General features: G+C 32.7%; 1 protein-coding gene across 1 annotated transcript in view; it reads left to right on the forward strand.

Annotated features, from left to right (window-relative positions):
• The window catches only part of GRIK2 (glutamate ionotropic receptor kainate type subunit 2), a 552,508-nt gene that overhangs the window by 197,238 nt on the left and 335,332 nt on the right, over positions 1 to 19,938 (forward strand). Inside the window, exons 3-4 of the mRNA XM_014464175.2 lie at positions 3,416 to 3,583; positions 7,112 to 7,369. Of these exons, the coding sequence (XP_014319661.1) occupies positions 3,416 to 3,583; positions 7,112 to 7,369 (426 nt within the window). The remainder of the gene's footprint in view (positions 1 to 3,415; positions 3,584 to 7,111; positions 7,370 to 19,938) is intronic.

The raw sequence follows: 19,938 nt of genomic DNA on the forward strand, positions 1-19,938 counted from the left end.
CAACCACTGAGCCACTGGGACAGGGCTAGATCTTCTAAATCTTAGCTGCTGTTTTTGCCTGCTTGATCTACTAGCTACTCAGAGTGGTGTATTAATTTCCCATTGTGATCTATTTCTCCTTCTAGTTTTGTCAATATCTTGGCATTTTTTTACTAGATTATATAGATTCTGAATTATGATATCATCTTGTGTATTGACCCCTATCTCCTTATGAATTGCAGGCTTTATCTCTATCTTTTTTATTGCCATCAAATCTATTTTCTCTAATCTTAGAATATCTTCACTAGCTTTTGTTTGGTTAAGGTGGTTTTAGGACAAATTTTTGCTGCTTGTTCCCCCATTTTTCACTATTTCTCTTGTAAGGGGATTACAGTTTTGTGCCTTTTTAGCCTGTTTAATAATCTTAAACTTTAAAATCTGAATTTATTCCATTTACTTTTGATGTAATTACTAATGTATTTTTATATCTACCATTTATACCAACCATATTAAATTTAATGAGACTTATTTTTACTTTAATCTTAAATATAATATTTACTGTTAATATGTGTTTTTATCTTAATAAAGTATCATTCTTACTCTATTATTTGTTTTCTAAAAGTCATTTTAAGTTAAGATTAATTAGTGAAATCTATCAAGTGTCTATAATAACTAATATGGTGACTGCATTTTAATATTTGATTAATGTTTGATCAATTTATATATTGGATATTATTAAAACTTTCCAATTTTTTAAATAGAATTACAACTTCTTTTTTATACCTCAACTTAAGGCACTCACCTAACTTTTTTAAAAAGTAATTCTTTATTGTTTTTTGTTTTTTTTTTATGCTCTCTGTCCATACCTTCCCTGTATACATCAGGTCCAGCAATCTGTTTTCTTGAGTTAATGTTTTGGAAGTGTTATAAAAGATATTGTGTTTGGAAAGCTTTGCATTATCTAGATGTTTTTATTTTTATATACAAAAATTTAAACTGTGGCTTTGAATCAATAAAAATTAATTATTCATGTTGTTCAATTAATGGAGAAAATGGGTTTCCTAGAGCAATTACAAAGATTTCTTTAAATATTCAAATAATGATAAATATGTAAACTTAAAGTTGAATTTAAATTTTTTACTTTGAAAAGAGTAAAAGATAGGAAAATTTTAACCCAGCATCATCAAATATTGATCATCTTATCTTTATTTTGTAGTTATACCACAGAAACTATAATTTGACAAGGAAGAAAGTACAAAATTCATTTTTTTCATTTTATTTTGCCATTAAGAAACAATTTCAGGTTTTGATTTTTTTATAATTTATTTTTCATTCCTAAATAACTTTAAGAAGGTCTTTCCAATTGCTCAATTATTTTTCTGTTTCATAAATACGATTTTACATTTCTTCTCACACATTATTATTAAGGTTAGTATATCTAACATTTTAGGAATTTCTGTGTATTTTGCCTGAATGAAATTTTGAAGAAAACGACTAGTTTGTAGTAGAATAGGCAAGTGCTTTGAAGTCAGGCACCAGCAGATTCTAAATGCTTGCTCTGCCACTTGATAGCTATATATGACCTTTGACCAGTGTGTAATATTACTTGGGATTATTTTGAAGATTAAATGAAATCTTAAAGACTTGTTGAGTGCTTACTCTATGGCAGCCACAGTTCTAACTTTTTCATTATGATATAACATTTAATCTTTATAATAGTTCTATGCATAGTCTCCATTATCATCCCTTTTTTAGAGAAGAAACTGACTGAGGATTTAAGGAACTACCTAAATGTACTTGATGGCAAGTGGCAGAGCCAGAATGTAAGCCCATCCATAATGGCTCGGCAGTTCATGATCATAGCACTGTCTTCCTCCACATATATAAGAGGTCCAATTTGGTTCTTGACACCCATTAGGCATGTAAATAGTTTTTAACCTTGTGCTTAGCATGAGTTACCAAAGGTTTTAAATATATTCAGAGTACTATTTCACAACAAGTTGATTACTCTGTGACTACACCATCAATTTAGTTGAATAAATAAGAGAACTATTGCAAACAAATATGGTGTAAAATAATTTTTCTACTTCCTGAATATAAATTTGTCTGATCACCGTCATATCTTTTTGAGTCCTAATTCCTCACATTTAGAGGAATTGTTACCATACATAACTGCATACTAATTTATCAGATGTAGTTCTCATAGTATCATCATATGACTTTCATATATCAAAGACTTTTGAAGAGATATGAATTGCAAGCTGTGGAAATGGCTTATTCAGGGAGTTTAATTTATGAATGATCATGCTGGGAGTACATGGTGTGAAATTTGAAAGAGAGAAAGATAAATGCTCTCTTTTCATTAAGTACTAGTTTCCCAAGGACAGAGGTTGGAGGGTATCAGGTATCAGGTGCTCCCCTTTTATTCCATTCATCAAAGTAACAATAAGGAAGGAATTCTGTTGGAGGCAGCAGTCTCAGTTAAGTCACCCATAACTGAAGAGAGAGAGCTGATGTCAAAAAGAAAAAAGGCTGGGACAAGAATGAGGGAACTGGACAGAGACATAGCTGATAGAAGGTGACAAACAGAAGGGTCATGTTTTTAAATTCTACTCCACACTTTTGGTGAAAAATATATGCTACAGTGCTATTCACCTGTTAAAAGATTTCACTTTTTGTGAGAGTTATCTTCCACAAATGTCACGTACCTTCTGAAAAAAAAACACTGAGTAACACAAATAGAGAGATGCTACTTCATTCTTGTTCTCTTTTTTTGCAAGATGCTGAAATTTGCGTTAATAAGTATTTTGGGCTTCTAATACAATAAGTGGCATAATATCGTTTCAAAGAATTCTGATTTCTGAATTAATATAGACAAATTAATATGATTTTCCCCAATGCCTAACTCGATAGCTTTATGTCAATACTAGAGGCCTGATGCACGAAATTCGTGCAAGAGTAGACCTTCCTTGCCTCTGGCCGCCAGCAGGCACCCAGAACCTGGGCTTCCCTTGCAGACTGGACTTCGTCCAGAAGGTCATCCGGATGTCTGGTCTAATTAGCATATTATGCTTTTATTATTATAGGTAGAAGATTGTTCTGGAACTGTGTAAAATTTTGAGGGATAATATTCAGTTCCTAAGTCAAGATCTCTATATACATAGGCACTAAAAAAAGCAGTTACTAAAGATGAAATTATGTTAAATTTAGTTAGTAATACCAAGATAATTTTGCCACTATGGATTTCTCTGAAAGAGCATCTCCCACATATTCAAGTTCACAGAAAAAAGTAAGCCCAAACTCCATGTACGTAAACAAATCACACATATACACACATGCACACATGTAAAGACATATACACACTTAGAAATGTAGAAAAATGTTGACATTTTCTCTATCTCGTAAAAATTGTGTGATGATTCTTCCTTTTTCCCAGGTGGTATTTTCGAATATGTGGAATCCGGCCCGATGGGAGCTGAGGAACTTGCATTCAGATTTGCTGTGAACACCATCAACAGAAACAGAACCTTGTTGCCCAATACTACCCTAACCTACGACACCCAGAAGATAAACCTCTATGACAGTTTCGAAGCATCCAAGAAAGGTAATTGATAGATATTTAGCATTATGTGTTCTGGATTTCAAATTTCCAGGTATTCTAAAGAGATTTTTTAATTTCAAATATAACTAAACTAGAGGCCTGGAGCACGAATTCATGCAAGGGTGGGGTCCGGCCTGCCCGCCCTGATGGGAGGGGGGTCCATTGGGGACAGTGCTGGCCAGGGGATGGACTGCGGGCAATTGTTGGCCGGCCAGCCACGCCCCCTGGTTGAACTCCCAGTTGAACTCCCAGTCGAGGGGACAATTTGCATATTAGCCTTTTATTATATAGGATAGTTAGAAATATTTTCACAAAAGGTTTCTTTTCAAAATGCACCTAAAATTATCAAGGAAGTTAAAATGATGTGACTACCCTTGGCAAATAATTGTGCTTATAACAAGAAATGCAATCAGATCCGTAATAGTAAAATTGCTTTTTCAATCAAATGATTGATTGATTATCAGTCAACTCCATTACATTATTACTGTGGTCCTAATTTACTGTCTACCTTGAAAACCCTATAGTTCCACATGATCTCTAAGCTTTATTAGAAAATTTTGAACAATCTTTAATGTATGTATAATCAATGTCCATTTTTTAACCACTTGATGTTCTTTCTTGTAACTGAAAATAAATGACCAATGATAAAAATTGGACTTTATGAAGAGATAATTAGAATACTTTATTAATTTTGTTTTATCATTAATGTTGTAAAACTGTATTTTAAATGATCAGAATAGGAAATAATTTTGTGGGCCATGAATTTAACATTTTTATATGAAGAAAACTAATAGAGAAACTATTATCAAGGCATTATTTTAGCCAAACAACAGTAAATGTGTTTGGAGAGATGTTTTGATGTTCATATTCTGTTTAAGTGGGAGGGTTTTTTGGGGGGCATAGATAGCATTCATGTAACAAGAATTAAATTTCATAATATACATTTTCTTCCAAATAATGGCCTTACAAGCATTTGTTCTAAATCTCTATTTTTTAACACAGTTTGCTTTTCTGTCATGCTAATATTGTTTTATTAGCTACCTTACACTGAGGGGAGTGTACACAATTATTTATAATTCTACCTTGGTGAAGATTTCTTCCTAAGCTCATTAATATTAATGAAAGCTGATAAGATACAATATTTCTTGAGATCAAAGAATCCTTCTTTTCCCCCAGCTATGTAGTGTTTATCAAATCCTATATTCTGTCTGCCCTTTGAATTCATATCTTTATGAATACAAATAAGTTTCCATATTTCAGAACCATGTCAGAGTGATGAAAGGTTTTAAAGGCTGAAAAAAGGGTAAAGTTTATTGAGAAATACTATAATTAGGATGATAATTACAAAATAAGTCATTAACTGGAAGACAGTGCATTTGATTTGTGACATAGTTTATGATTATTTCCATTAAGAAGAAGCTCTGTCTCCACTAAAATCACTTAGACCAAAGAATATGAAATATGAGTGCAGTATAAATAAAATATTAATATATTTCTTAATGGATTTCAAAGGTGCAACATAAAAAGGAAGAACTAGAATTTTCTAACAACAAACAGGTTACTGTCCTGGGAATACCCAAGCAAAATTATGAGATGCTAAATGTGTTTGGTTTTCAAATATTAAAAGGAATTTATAAATTTTGTCATCCATTGGGAATCAAATTCATTAATTGACTTCGAGAAGAAGGAAAAACTCAAATAAGTGTATGAATAACTTCATTTGTGAGATGTTGAAAGGTGACTATCATGGTTTGGATCTTATCTTGTGAAGCTCTTGCACAGCAAATATGTAAAAGGATAATATAAGGGGATATCTAATACAGTTTTTTTAACCTCATGGGGGATTAAATAAATAAATATGTGTTGCTAAGGATATTAATGGTTAATTATAAAATAACTTATTTATTTTGGACATTCCTAAAATGTTTTAAAATGTGTTTTCATAGGCAAAAATTAAAATTTTAAATTTGTACATATTCTCTGATGTATGTATGGTTTTATACTTTTAATAGGTAATATGGTTTTGTTCAATAAGTGCATATTTTGTAGCATTAATCCTTGAATTATTATTTGAATAATACATTGATTTTACATAACTCCTTTGATAACTCAACACTCAAATTCTTATTTGAAATACACTTAGGAACATTCTAAATAACCTAATATAATGTTTTTAATTTTCTTGATGTGTGACTTGTCAAAAACTTAGTGAAAGAAGATTTTTTATTCTCAATGTATGTGAAATAAGATCCAAGTGAGTGAAAAATTTTAGACTCTAGCCTTTCTGTTGGTTCAGAATTTCAATCATTTTAAACAAGTGGGTTTTTTCAACTGAAATTTACTCAGTTATTAAATATCTCTATGCTTAATCTATCCATTACATGACATTTTATTCAGCAAATTGTCTGAAAGAAAATACAAGAATATTTTATACATCAGACTCATAAACTATCTTGGGAAGATCGGGTCTGCACACCTAAATCCCGATAACAATTCTCCATAGTTCAGTTTAAATATTTGTAGGGATGGACCCCTTAGAGCAAAATACTCCATTTTTGGACATTTCTTATTTCCTTTTAAATTTAATTTTTAATTTAAATTGCATCAAAATTTGTGAGAATCTGCTAACCATTTGTCCTTTTCCAACCAAATGAAACAAACTTAAGCATTTTTCACAGGCCAGGTATTCAAATATTTAAAGATGATTTTATGTTTCCAATAACTATTCATTGCCTAAGCTCAAACTCACTTCAGTGTATCTTAAAGAATTGAAAGTCCTATCACAATACATCTATTCTCATCTGAAACCATCTAGATTATTTATGACTCGCTTGATTATTCTGCTTATCATTGATATGCATAAATTTTCCAGGAAGAAATATAAACTTTAAAGAATAAATGAGATTAATATAAAATACTTATAGTACCCAAAAGTCAAATAAAGATAATTAAACACTTATCTAAATGACTTTCTACCTAATGAAATTAATCCATATGAAATCAGCCTTTTTAGAGCTATATTAGGTTATGTGTAGGTGGTTGCATGCATAAGCTTGACTATTATATATAAGCAAATACTTAGTTGTATGTGGCCATAGTTTTTGGATGGGGAAGGGGACCAAATGGGTTCTGATAAAAAGAATTCAAATTGTAGAGAATGGCCAGTGAATTTGGGAAGGAACACTCTTCTCCCAACTCCCTTATAAGAACTGTTCTTCTAAAATGAACATTCCCCTCTTGAATTCTAGAGTAATCCTCCTCTGTCTCCTGATCTCTCTCCTTCCCTTGACATTGTCTGCAAAATTATTTGAGCACTGAGCTGCAGGTGCCTGGGTGAATTAATTTCCTTCTAAGAAACTGAAAATATTTAGAGTTAGACAAAATGTAAAATTAGCTAAATGTAGGTTTTATATTTAAAAAACACACACACATCTTTCTTCAGATAATTCCTTTGGGCTTACATAAATAATGTGGTAATGTTGGCACACTGGCATCGCTCTCATTATTGACAGACTTCTATCTCCTCTTCAGCCTGTGATCAGCTGTCCCTTGGGGTGGCTGCCATCTTCGGGCCTTCGCACAGCTCTTCAGCAAACGCCGTGCAGTCCATCTGCAACGCGCTGGGGGTTCCCCACATACAGACCCGCTGGAAGCACCAGGTGTCAGACAACAAAGATTCCTTCTATGTCAGTCTCTACCCAGACTTCTCTTCACTCAGCCGTGCCATTTTGGACTTGGTGCAGTTCTTCAAGTGGAAAACTGTCACAGTCGTGTATGATGACAGCACTGGTAAGAAAGATCAGTAGCCTTCGGGGCTATGTTTTAAATATCAATAATTTTGTTCTGAAACTTACTCAAGATGCTTACTGTAGTCTTGTGTGCTTTTTTTTAAACGGAGGAATGGGAAGATATTTGGCATTAAACATCAATACTAATTTCACACATTCAAACAAACAAACAAAAATACCCCAGTTAAATCATATGCATTTTTATATTTATAAAAGAAGCACTTTTTTATGTGGAGGATCAGTTAGTATCAACTGAAATTTTGGATGAAAGATGCAAATAGTATGAAATATGATATTGCAATATTTATCCCCAAAACATTTCTGCCGGGTTCAAGAAAATTATTCAACTTAAAACTTCATGATTGGCTTTCAATGAAACTTGTCAAGTAATTCAAGATTTTGCCTTTACATTTTTTCTAGCTCTTTAGGTGCAAAGAATGTTTATGAACAGTAATAACCTTTAACTGTGTAACATAGTAGAGTTTGAAAACATTTTATCTTAGATTTCAAGCAATATAATATCCATCGAAGTACTCATAATTTTGGGAATGTTTATGTGCAGACATATTTTAGGACTTGAAAAATAAAATTTAATAAGTGATATTGATTGGAATCTTTAGTAAATATTTGCTGTACTTTCTTGTTTTAATGTACACAATTTATATATGAATGGTTATCTTCAATTATTAGTTAAAATAAGTTCAAAACATAAGAAAGTAAACAGTAAAAGTAAAGTATTAATTTTTCTTGCAGTTACATTGCTGAAGGATGTGCATACTGTTCTAGTTATTATATAGTGATAAGGAATTTCATGCTTAGATACTTATCGGTGATCTAAATAGTGCTCTTTAAATTCAAATTTTACAATATTTTATTCTAAGACCTTTCACTATACCGTGATGTTAACATCAAAATTAAAATCTATTTGAATTTGAATTCTCCCAAAGTGTGCCAAGAACACACTTTGTTCATGCATTCAGTATTTAGAATTATGCAGAAATCAGTCCTTTTGACAATAAAATTTGCCATCTGCAAAACGACAGATAGGTTTTTTTTCCAAAGAGAACAGGGAACAAGGCGTTACAAGGTTGGAAAAATAATGAAAATAATTTAACAAACATTTTAATTGGGATAAGGAAGAGTGAGTCTAAATACACATTAAGTGATTTTGCTTTTCTGATTAAAAAGTGAAATGTTTATAAATAATATTAACTTTCTATGTGCATGGTTTTTCTGAATTGTATAATGTGATCATCCAGGGCATCCTCAGTTACAAACCAGTCCATATATGTCTAAGGATGGTCACATATTAATATGAATACACATGCATTATGAATCCATGTGTTATTTACTTCTCTATTCCCTCTATTCCTTCAGGTGAATGATGCCCAAATATTACATACCCTCATACATACATGCACACACACACACACACACACACACACACACACACACCCATTTATATATGTGATATTTTGTATTTATTTCTTATTATCTTAAAACTCCTCAGAGTTGAAAGAAAATTGGTAAATGTTCAAAATTTTTATGGACATGCAGTTTTCCCTCAACATCCCCAGGGGAGTGGTTTCCAGGCCCCTTAGGACTCCAAAATTTGTGGATGTTCATGTCCCTTATATAAAATGGCGTAGTATTTGCAAATAAGCTAATATCCTCCTGTGTATATTAAATCATTTTTAGATTGCTTATAATATCTAATACAATGTGAACACTATGTCAATAGTTTTATACTGTATGATTTAGGGAATTATGACAAGTAAAAAAGCTGTACAGACACAACTATCATAAGCCTAACTATATAGTACATAATGAAAGCAACAATATTTTCTTTGGATCCACAGTTGGTTTAATTCAGGGATGTGGGACATGTGGGTACAAAGGACTAACTATACCACCTTTCTTCACTATATGTGTGTGTATGTGTGTGAGTGTGTGTGTGTGTGACATTTTTATTTCATGCTTGTGGTTCTTGAGTGATTGAATTGACTTTAAGATAAACAAAAGATCCCCTTCTAAATGGATTCATTCTTTTTGAATATATTTAAAAGTCTCAAAGTATAATTTTAATGACATAATTTAATAGGAGAATTTTTAACCTTCCAATGGAAAAAACGTGAGTATTTGATCATGTGGGAGGGAATCCTATTATAACTAGCACTGTGAACTGAAATGGGGAAAAAAAAATCCACCACATACCCAACAAGATGAACATTATTAACTCCATTATGGACTCAATGTATCTGCTGTTTACTGCAGGACACACTGTGCCATTTTATTTATGTTCCCTTCTTCCCTTTCCAGATTCACTTATTATGTATGCCTTTCCTCCCATTTATATTCATTTCTATTTTGTGGTGTTGTCCAGTTTGATGCATGATAATTATACTTCCATCCAGTCTTTGTTCCCGCCCCCAAAACAGATGGGATGATAGATGAAATATAGTGCTGGAGTAGGAGAAATTCTTAGAATGATGTTAACAGGAGCTGTTTATTTTTTATGATAATTAGCATTTGTTGTTGTCATGGATGAATGCTTTTAAACACCCTGAAAGTCTGTTACAGCTCTGAATGATGTCCAAAAATGATAGAAAAGAATTGGCTTCAGAAACAAAGCTGTGTTTCTGTCAGTCACTTTGGAACATATGATTCATTTTAAATAAAAACTAAAAATAAGTTGGATAGCTGTCAGCTTGTAAGCAATTCCAGGATAAGTTGTGAATATTTGCTTTAAAATCCCTGTACTTCATCTTTGTTTATAGATCAGCAGTCCATTAACAAAGATCTCTGGACTAGTAAATAAGTCCGGGATTCTATTTCCAGGTTGCTACTAAATTACTGGTACACCTATGGAAAAAGAAGAAGGGAATGAAGGCCTGGGAAGGGGGCTGGAAATGCAAGAGAGAGTAGAGTGAGGTGTCGGAGAGAGAGAGAAGTGAGCAGGACATAATTATAGTGTGGCAAGTACAGGTAGAGAAGAGAAACAATATAGTGGCAGCTTAGGAGAGGAGGTTTTATTTTTTTATTCTTTTTTAAAATTTTATTTTATAGTTTAAAGTATTACAAATAGTAGTACATATGTCTCCTTTTTTTCCCCATTGACCTTCCCCCGGCCTCCCCTACTCCCCCCACCCCCGCCACACATGCCCATACCCACCCACCCCAGTGTCTTGCGTCCATTGGTTATGCTTATATGCATGCATACAAATCCTTCAGTTGAAGGAGGGGAGGTTTTAACACTGCCTAAGAGAAATAAGAGGAAATACTTTGGTGAAGTTGATATTATCATGAAGTTATCATGAGGTTACAATAGGAATGCATCGACTAGAGGAGGGCGCTGAAAGGTGCAACATGGAAAGATCTGAGAATGCCTGAGGGAACCAGTTAATCAGGGAACTGCAAGTGTTTCATTACCACTGAGCACCAGAAACTATAAAGATGAGGAATGATAAGGAAGAGTTTGTAAAAGTCCAGGATAGGAACAATCACAAAAATTCTCAACTAGCTACCCTGCCTCTCCTCCTCCCCACAATCCCCCCTGATAGCTGTATGCTTATAGCAGTACCAGTTATGTCTGTGTAACATGACCCTACTTTCCAAGCCACCACTGAGTGTCTCAGGGATGGGCGTGTACCCATTCAGTTCCTTTCCTAAGAAATCAGAAAAGGACACAGAGAGAGCAGGATATTGGGTAGCCTGGACTGTCATGGTTACTGTGGCCTTTGGTGTCAAAATATTCATTCAGGATTGAAATTCTGGCTCTGTTGTGTAATTTTCAGCAAGTTACTTGACGTTAAAAGCCGGCATGGACACATTTGTAAATTGAAGATAATAGATACTTAAGGGAATTGTAGTTATGACTAGTGAAATATGTAAAGTGCTTCATAGAACCCACATAGTAGGAGCTTAAAACTCACAATACAAATGCCATAGGCTATGTACCATTTATTCCTTATTTTCTAAGAAAAAGGAATGTTATTAACTCCACCTTTTTTTTAATATAGGAAAATTTAGATGGAAAGAATTGAGATAATTTGCCCAAGGTTACATAGCCAATAAATGGTAGACCTGGGCTTTGTCCTCGGCAGTCAACTCCAGAACCCACTCTGTTAAATGTTATGATAAATTGTTAGTTTTTATTTGATTCATTTTGTTGTCATTGTTTAAAAAAAAAGAGACACAATCAGAATTACTTTTGACAAAGGCTCTCTGACTATCGTGTGAAGAATATGTTGGAGCTACTGTGATATGGGGGGAAGAGCACAAGAACAAAAACAAGAGAATTTCTGAATTACTCAAGTTGAAAAAAAGAGTAACAGTCTCACTTAGGGAGATTTTGATGAAGTGATGTTGAGGTAGAGAATTCTCAGAAGAGTTGCCAGTTACAGGTTGTAGGGATTTAGTAAGTAAACAAGGGGAGGGAGTGATGGAGACAGAGAAAAAAGGAACGAACTCTACGTTTCTATACTGGGCTACTAATCAATGGAAAATTTACCTAAGTGGGGAAAACAATAAAACTATATTTGGGAGAGGGTATAGTAAATCTGGTTCTTAACACACTCATTTTGAAACAGCTATGAAATATTTCCTTGGAATCATTCAGAGGTGTTGGAGGTATTAGTACATCTTGAAAAACAGGAATTTAATATGGGTTTATTATGCTTCCATTTGCGTTTTTCTCTGACCTCCATTTGGACTTCTTTTGTCATATGAGGAAATGAAAAAAAATGACCAAAAAACAAAACAAAACAAAAATCAAGGAAAACAACACACAGGATCATGGTACAAGGAAGTTCAGAGTTATGTTAGTGAGTAAGCAGTCATGATGATGAATAAAGACGTGAAGATAAGTTTAAGAGAGAGAACACAAGTTTTTGTAAATGAATGATGAAAAATTAGTCAATTCTTTACATATATAATATTTAACAAATAAAACTTTAATTTCTATTACATTAATAGACAAAAAAGTCTAGGCCCTTTATCCTAAACAAAAGCAGAAATGATTTCTTTACTGCCTTCTGTAACTTGGATGAAATATATTTATAGTCCATGTTCAAGATATATCTGTGTGTGCCTTTGGAGTTAGTATAATAGTAAAATATAAAGTTAACTGATAAGAAAATTTTTATTTTATTATATCTTGGACCTATATTTAGGTAGGAAAAATAAAAATTCAATAGAGTAAGTTAATATGAAAATATGTATTCCTGTAAGACACTAATTTTTGAATAATATAACAATTTTTGTATTGCAAAACAGATAACTAATTTTATTTTTTTTCCAGTGAGTGGCATATTTGTATCTAAGATGATTATATGTTTTACGTACAAAGTACAAAGTACTTTGTTCTAAGTACAAAGCTCCAAGTTCTCTAATTCCAAGTGCATACCATTGGCAATTATGAATTAAACCTAATTATCTGAATATAGTTGATTACATAACTTGGTGTACTAGTGTTTCCACAAAGTAGATTTTGCTTGAAATAGTTTATTTCTATTTAAGCAAACATAAAAATTATATGAAATACTATGATTTGAATTCTGAGTATATGAGAGTGAATATTTTTAAACATTCATAGAACTACTTCTTTCTCTACGTTTTAAAATCTTTTAAGTATATGAAAATATTAAAAAAATAAAATTTCTAAATGACAATCACACAATTTATATTACTGCCTCTAGTGAAATAAGTATGTATGTAGTTCTAAACAAAAAGCTAAGAGTATATCTGGTACCAGACTTTAATGATTAGTAATATTGTTTTTCTTGGAAAAGAAAAAAAATCATAAAGAGAGAATAATTCTCTGGTGAAGGTCAGACACAGTCAGTTTTCCTAAATTTAAATCTGGAACATACTGGCATGCGCCTCTTGGTGGCTACTTCCCCTTAGCCTTTTCCTGTTCTTGTCTGTCACCCTCTCTGTGCAGCATAGGGGGAGCATGGGACTTATATTATCTCTCTGATCCAATTTGGATTATTCCCTTCCTCAGGGGAAGAAATAAAGCTCTCCTATTTTGGCATCTGTGCCATCATCCTCTCTGTATTACCTACTTCTTTTCAGCCATTAATTCCCATTCTTATACTCTTGAAGTCTTTATTTGTTCCCTGATTCTTAAAAGCTGCTATTGCTCAAGGCTCTCTAGGCCCAGTCTTCTTGTTTTTTACTAATTTACCTTATTCTCTCTAAAGAGTGAGGTACACAAGTAAACTCATGGGTTTCTACTTTAGTAGAAACTAACCCATGCCTTCCTCTGCCGATGCAATCTGTGCTATTTAATGACGAGAATATGTTTTCAGAAATACGTTGTTATATGATTTCATCATTGTGTCAACATCACAGAGTGCATGTACAAAAGCCGAGATTCTATACCTACTACACACCCAGGCTATATGGTACGTCATCGTCGTATATGTGTTCTGTCGTTGACCAAAACCTTGTTGCACAGTGCATGACTACTTCAATTTTTTCTACCAACTCCTTATTCACAGATCTAGCCACCCACGGATCATCTTTATATGGATCTCACAGGCACATGTAATCCAACATGATACAAAATAAACATATTATCTGTACCTCAAAACTTGGTTTTTCTTCTGGATTTCCCTCTTTACTGGGTTGCCCAGCCAGATCCCTAGTGACAATTCTAGATTCTTGTCTTTCTTTCACCCTTATTTCCAATTGATCACTTAATGCTTCTCATTTCTATTGCACCTCTTTCAAATTTAGCTCTATCCTCTATTTCCACTACATTAGTTAATGTCTGTATCATTTACTGCTTGACCATATTCTGCCCACTGCCCTATTTAAGCTCATCTATCTGATGCAGAGAAAATGGTGTTGTTTTTTTTTAAATGATAGTCTGTCCACCTCCGTTTCAGGCATAAAGCCATTTGGTGGCTCCTCAGTTTGTAAAAGAATGAGTGCTAATACCTCAAACATGCCACATGCAGCATCCAACATTGGTACTCTCATGCCTCTCTATTTCTCCTATCAATACTTATGCTACAACTTCTCTTATATACTAGTAATTGTATTTCTCTCTTTCCAATCTTGCTCTGATATTGCAAAGTTTTGCTGTGTAGAAACTGTTCTCTCTGCCTGGTATACCCTTTCCCTTTGGTGATTCACCACCTTCAGGTGCACCCCAAATAGTTTTAGAAAGTATAAATGTGAAGAGACATTCTCTAACTTACTCCTGTGAGTTGATAATTCTATTCTTTGTGTATATGATACAGGAGTTAATTTAGTTGCTAAAATAATTAATCATGAGTTCTATACTAAGGCTTATTTTCATTGTACTCACCTAACCCATTTAGCAAGGGTGATGCTTTCCTGGATGTGAAAGGCCTAATTGTTTTATAATTAATTCATCTATTTCTTTACCACTTCATTTGTTTTCTTTAATTTATTATTTACTTTAGCCCAGAAACAATTATAAAACATTTGCTATCTGTCAGCACTGTTCTAGGCACTGGAAATGCAAGAGTGAATAAAACAGACAGAAATTCCTTGCCTGGTGGAGTTTGCATTCTAGTTTGGGTGATATACAATAATAATATCTATATTATATATTATCCAATGTGGTAAGTATTATGGAGAGATAAAGCAAGACAGCAATATAGGGAGTACAAGGGAGCACAACTTAATAGTACAATATTAAGTTGAGATGTCAGAAGTGACTGTATTTACAGGGTGACATTTGCGCCAATATTTGCATAAGCTGAGGAAATATACCATGGAAATGTCTGAAAGAAAGGTGTTTCAGAGAAAAAGCAAGAAGAAAAAAAGTAACTAGGGGAGAAAGAGATTCAAAGAAGGGAGTTTATTTCTTTGGTTCTTTTTATTTCAATTTGGAGAAAGAGTTTGGGGAAACTGAAAGCTGAAGATATTTTTGAGATTGTATTACATGTGTGTACATGTTTATATGTGTATATATATGTACATATATGAATACATATATGTTCCCTTATTGTCTTGGCAACAGTAATGTCATTTGTTTAAAAATAACTAAGTGTGGAACATTTCGGCATAAATGTTCATTTTTATATGAGTTACTTAGTAATGATTATGGTCCATAGCACCAACCTCTAAACAATTGGGAGAATTCATTTTAAAATACAATAAAACTTCAAGTAAAGAAAAAGAGAAATGAGTCTAATATATGTCTATTTCTGAAAGACTTAATAGATTAGTTATCAGATATTCAATTAAAATATATTGATTCTGTATCAGAAACATTTTTAAAATTCTAAAACCTGAATGCATTAAAACCTAGGATTGATGCTCATGGTATATCAAGTTAACACAATTCCCTTCTAAAGCAGTTTTCTCAATCCTACTCACCATTGTGTAAATTTTTATCTTGTTATAAATATAAACTATATAAAGTATATTTGGAGACAAAATTATCTAGAATCAAAAATTTTGAGAAGACAAGAGAGGATTAACACTCAAATTCCAGACAGGATAATTGTCCATAATTATTGCAGGATTATTTCAGATGGGAAATGATGTGGTGTCTACCTTGATAGTATTTCAGTGACTCAAAAAACAGCTCAAGAAATAAATTTCTTTTGTATAAATGCACTAAATACATGCTAAGTCTACCCTGTGATAATCAGAGCCTTGACTAGTGAAAGCCAATAACAAAACAAAGCCTTTTAGCTTTCCTTCCCCCCATATAACCATCAAAGAAATTATTTTACAATTAAAAAACACTTGCATTTTTGTAAACCCAGTTATCTTTCTTTTGATAAAATAAAATTTATATAATATTAAAATGAAAATCCAAAAATCTATATAATATTAAAATGAAAATCCAAAGCACTGTTTTTTAAATTTAACTGCTATCAGAAATGGTATTTTCTGCTGTTAAAACTAGAGATTCCTTGGTCAACTCCTATGATTCAGGAACTTGTGGAGTATACCCAAGGACTTGCAATTGGATGAGGCATTACTAGTGTTTACCAATATCTGATTATCTCTACTTCTAGACCTCAGCTAATTGAAGTTAACTAATCCTCGAATTTAGGTGTGGCCATGTGGATTGCTTTAGTTGATGAAATGTGAGCAGTAGTGTTGCTCATTTCCTGGTAAATCATTTCATTACCTGGCACTAATTCTCCAGCTTACTCATTCACTACCAGAGCAATTGTGCTCTATGTTCAAAGCATCCTAAAATGCTGAGCCAAAATATTGAAGATAGCAGCCTTGGAGAATTATTTTGATCTATAGTAGACCTTACTTTTAAGAGACATACAATTTTGTTCTGTTAAATCACTGGGATTGATTTTTCCTACAACGTAACCTAGTCTAGTCGTTCTCAAACTTCACTGTGCAATAAAATAATTAGGAAATCTTGTTAAACACATCTTGAGGCTCTTACTCCCACCTTCTGATTTAGTAGGGATAGAATGTGGCCTGGGACTTTTTCTTTCTAATAAGTTGCCAAGTGATTATCATTCTGCTAGTTTAGCAACCACACTCTGAGGACCACTGATCCATCTGATCTTGAATAACATGCAAATTATCATATATTAAAAAATAATTATTGATATGTAAAACTTGTTAATAGAATAAACAAAGATATAATTTATAGATAAAAACAAATTTAACATTTTAAGGAAACCTGGAATGATTTTATAGTGATTTAATATTGTCAAATTGTCAAATACTTATTAAAATATTTAGTTTTCTGAACTTGTACACTATGTAGTTTTAATTATGCTAAATATTCTTTCTCTTAGAGCAAAACAGTTCTGAATTTGTTTCAATATGGAGGAAGAACATTACACTCTAAATATAGTAAAATTGTCAAGTATACATTAATAAGATTTAGAATAATCCAGCATTGGTAAAATGATTTATAATATCCATTTCAGCAAATTTACAAATAGTTTTACTTTTTAATTTAACTTTAAAATAATTTTTCAAAAAGTCCTAATTGCATGACTAATGATTCTGATTTGTCAATTAAGCGTATTTTAAATCTCCTGTTCCATTTTCACCATTAATGTTTTATGCTTTTATCCAATTGAAATAATTAGGTTGGCATTAAAGAAAGAGAATTAAGTCAGTCCTTGAAATCTTAACACTAACTTGTTAATTACCCCATTAATTATACAATGAAAAATGACAAGCTATAATTTTCTTTCCTAAAGTATGGCTGAAGGTCAGCAAGCTCTTTTATTGGCATATTGAGAGACCAAACAAATGATGCAAGTTTTTTTCTTTTAAGTACCATCAGATGTCATTGGAAACTCTGCCAAGGAACTAGATCAATATTTTAAATATAATCTTTAAATATTGTTTTATCTATTCCTAAAGGAAACAGTACCTATTATATATTAAGAAGTAAAATGACACTCAATAACCAAAAATAAAATGATCCAATAAAAAAATGGATAGAGTACCTAAATAGACATTTTTCGAAAGAAAAATACAGTTAGCCAACAGGTACATGAAAAGCCATCAGGGAAATGCAAACCATATCCATAATGAGATAGCACCATAAAAAAGACTGGCGATAACAAGGGTTGGTGAGGATGCGGAGAAAAGCAAACCTTTCTTCACTGTTTTTGGGAATGAAAATCGGTACAGCCACTATGGAAAACAGCATGGAGATTCCTCCAAAAAATTAAAAATAGAACGACCATGTGAATCGCCAATCCCACTTCTGGATATGAATTCAAAGGAAATGAAATCAGGATCTCTACTCCCATGTTTACTCTAGCATTATTTACAATAACCAAGGTATGAAAACGGCCTATGTTCATATATGGGTGAATGGATAAAAGAGATGTGATCTGTATATCACATCACACACACACACACACACACACACACCCTCACGAACACAAAATAAAATATTATTCACCTATGAGTAAGAATGAAATTCTGACATTTGCATCAATTGGATGGAGCTTGAGGGTATTATAATAAGTGAAAAAAGTCAGAGAAAGTCAGACAATGTATGATCTCACTTATGTATACAATCTAAAAAAGCTGAATTCAGAGAAACAGAGAGTAGAATGGTGGACAACCAGAGGCTGGCGGGTAGAGTAAATGGTATCTATTCCAGTTATAAGATGAATACATTTTAGGAATATAATGTACAACATGGTAACAATACTGTATTATAGACATGAAAGTTGCTAAAGAGTAGATATTACCCCTCATCACCCCCTTCCCCCCAAAAAAAACAAAAACAAAAACACGCTAGTTATATGAGGTGATGGAGGTATTAGCTAACACTATTGTGTAATCATTTTGCAACATATATATGTATAAAATATTCAAGTTGTATACCTTATATTAAATCAAAGTTATATATCAATTATATCTCAAGAAAGTGGAAAAGAAGTAAAGTGACAAAGCTGTGGAAAAGAAGTAAAGTGACAAAGCTATTTGTATTTGTATGTTAAAGAAAACAAATCTAGCCTGGCTGTCATGGCTCAGTGATTGGCATCAACCTATGAACCAGGAGGTCATAGTTCCAATCCTATCAGTGCACATGCCTGGATTTCAGACTTGATCCCCAATGTGGGGGAATGCAGCCAATCAGTGATTCTCTCTCATCACTGATGTTTCTATCTCTCTCTCCATCTCCCTCTGTAAAATCAATAAAAGTGTGTGTGTGTGTGTGTGTGTGTGTATTATATATATATATATATATATATATATATATATATATATATATATAATCTCCAAATCTAAAGGACATGCCCAGATCTTAGCTTTTATGCCATTGAAAATGGGTTTCTTATGCATTTATTCTACAGCAAAGATCAAAGATCATTCACAGAGGCTATTGGAAAATCAGAGATACACAGATTGATTTTCTGTGCCTATAGAAACAGTGTTTCTTGAAAGTAACTTCTTTTTTAGTAGAGGCAGGGCAGATTTTACATGAACAGTGACCTACTATGATATTGTTTACTTAATTATGTATGTATTTTATTCAATACATTATAATTGATTGCTTCACTATTTAGGAGACTAGGTATGTGCCTTGACTGGGAATCGAACCAGCAACCTTTTGATGTAGGGAATGACACTCCAACCAACTAAGCCAAGCAGCCATTTAATAAATGTTTACGTATTTTAAAAACAAACAAACTGATGCCTTTATGATATAAACATTTCTATTGAACAAAACTGGAACATAAAATACAAATGCCCCATCTCCCCTATGCAAGTATAGGCTATATTGTTCCTTAAAAAATATCAACTGCTGTGATTAGTTGAAAATTTTCTTTATAAAACTGAATTATAAGTTGGTGATATTTTTATTGCACTATTATTTTTAAAATACTGAAATTCATTGCTCTTGATTAGTCCTTATAGTTCCTCTAAGATTGGTCCTCTAAGAATTTTGATGCTAATGTAACATTATAAATTGCACTAATGCACACTTATTTTGAATATAAGCAGCACTTCTGCTTTCCACTGTCTCTCTAACAGTAGGGTCAAATATAAAAATGCAACTTTGTTATTAAAGTCTTTTCCTATATAATAAAACCCTAATATGCAAATCGACCAAACCCTAATATGCAG

The sequence above is a fragment of the Myotis lucifugus genome, unplaced genomic scaffold, assembly GCF_000147115.1.
Source record: "Myotis lucifugus unplaced genomic scaffold, Myoluc2.0 scaffold_240, whole genome shotgun sequence".
Classification (NCBI taxonomy): domain Eukaryota; kingdom Metazoa; phylum Chordata; class Mammalia; order Chiroptera; family Vespertilionidae; genus Myotis; species Myotis lucifugus.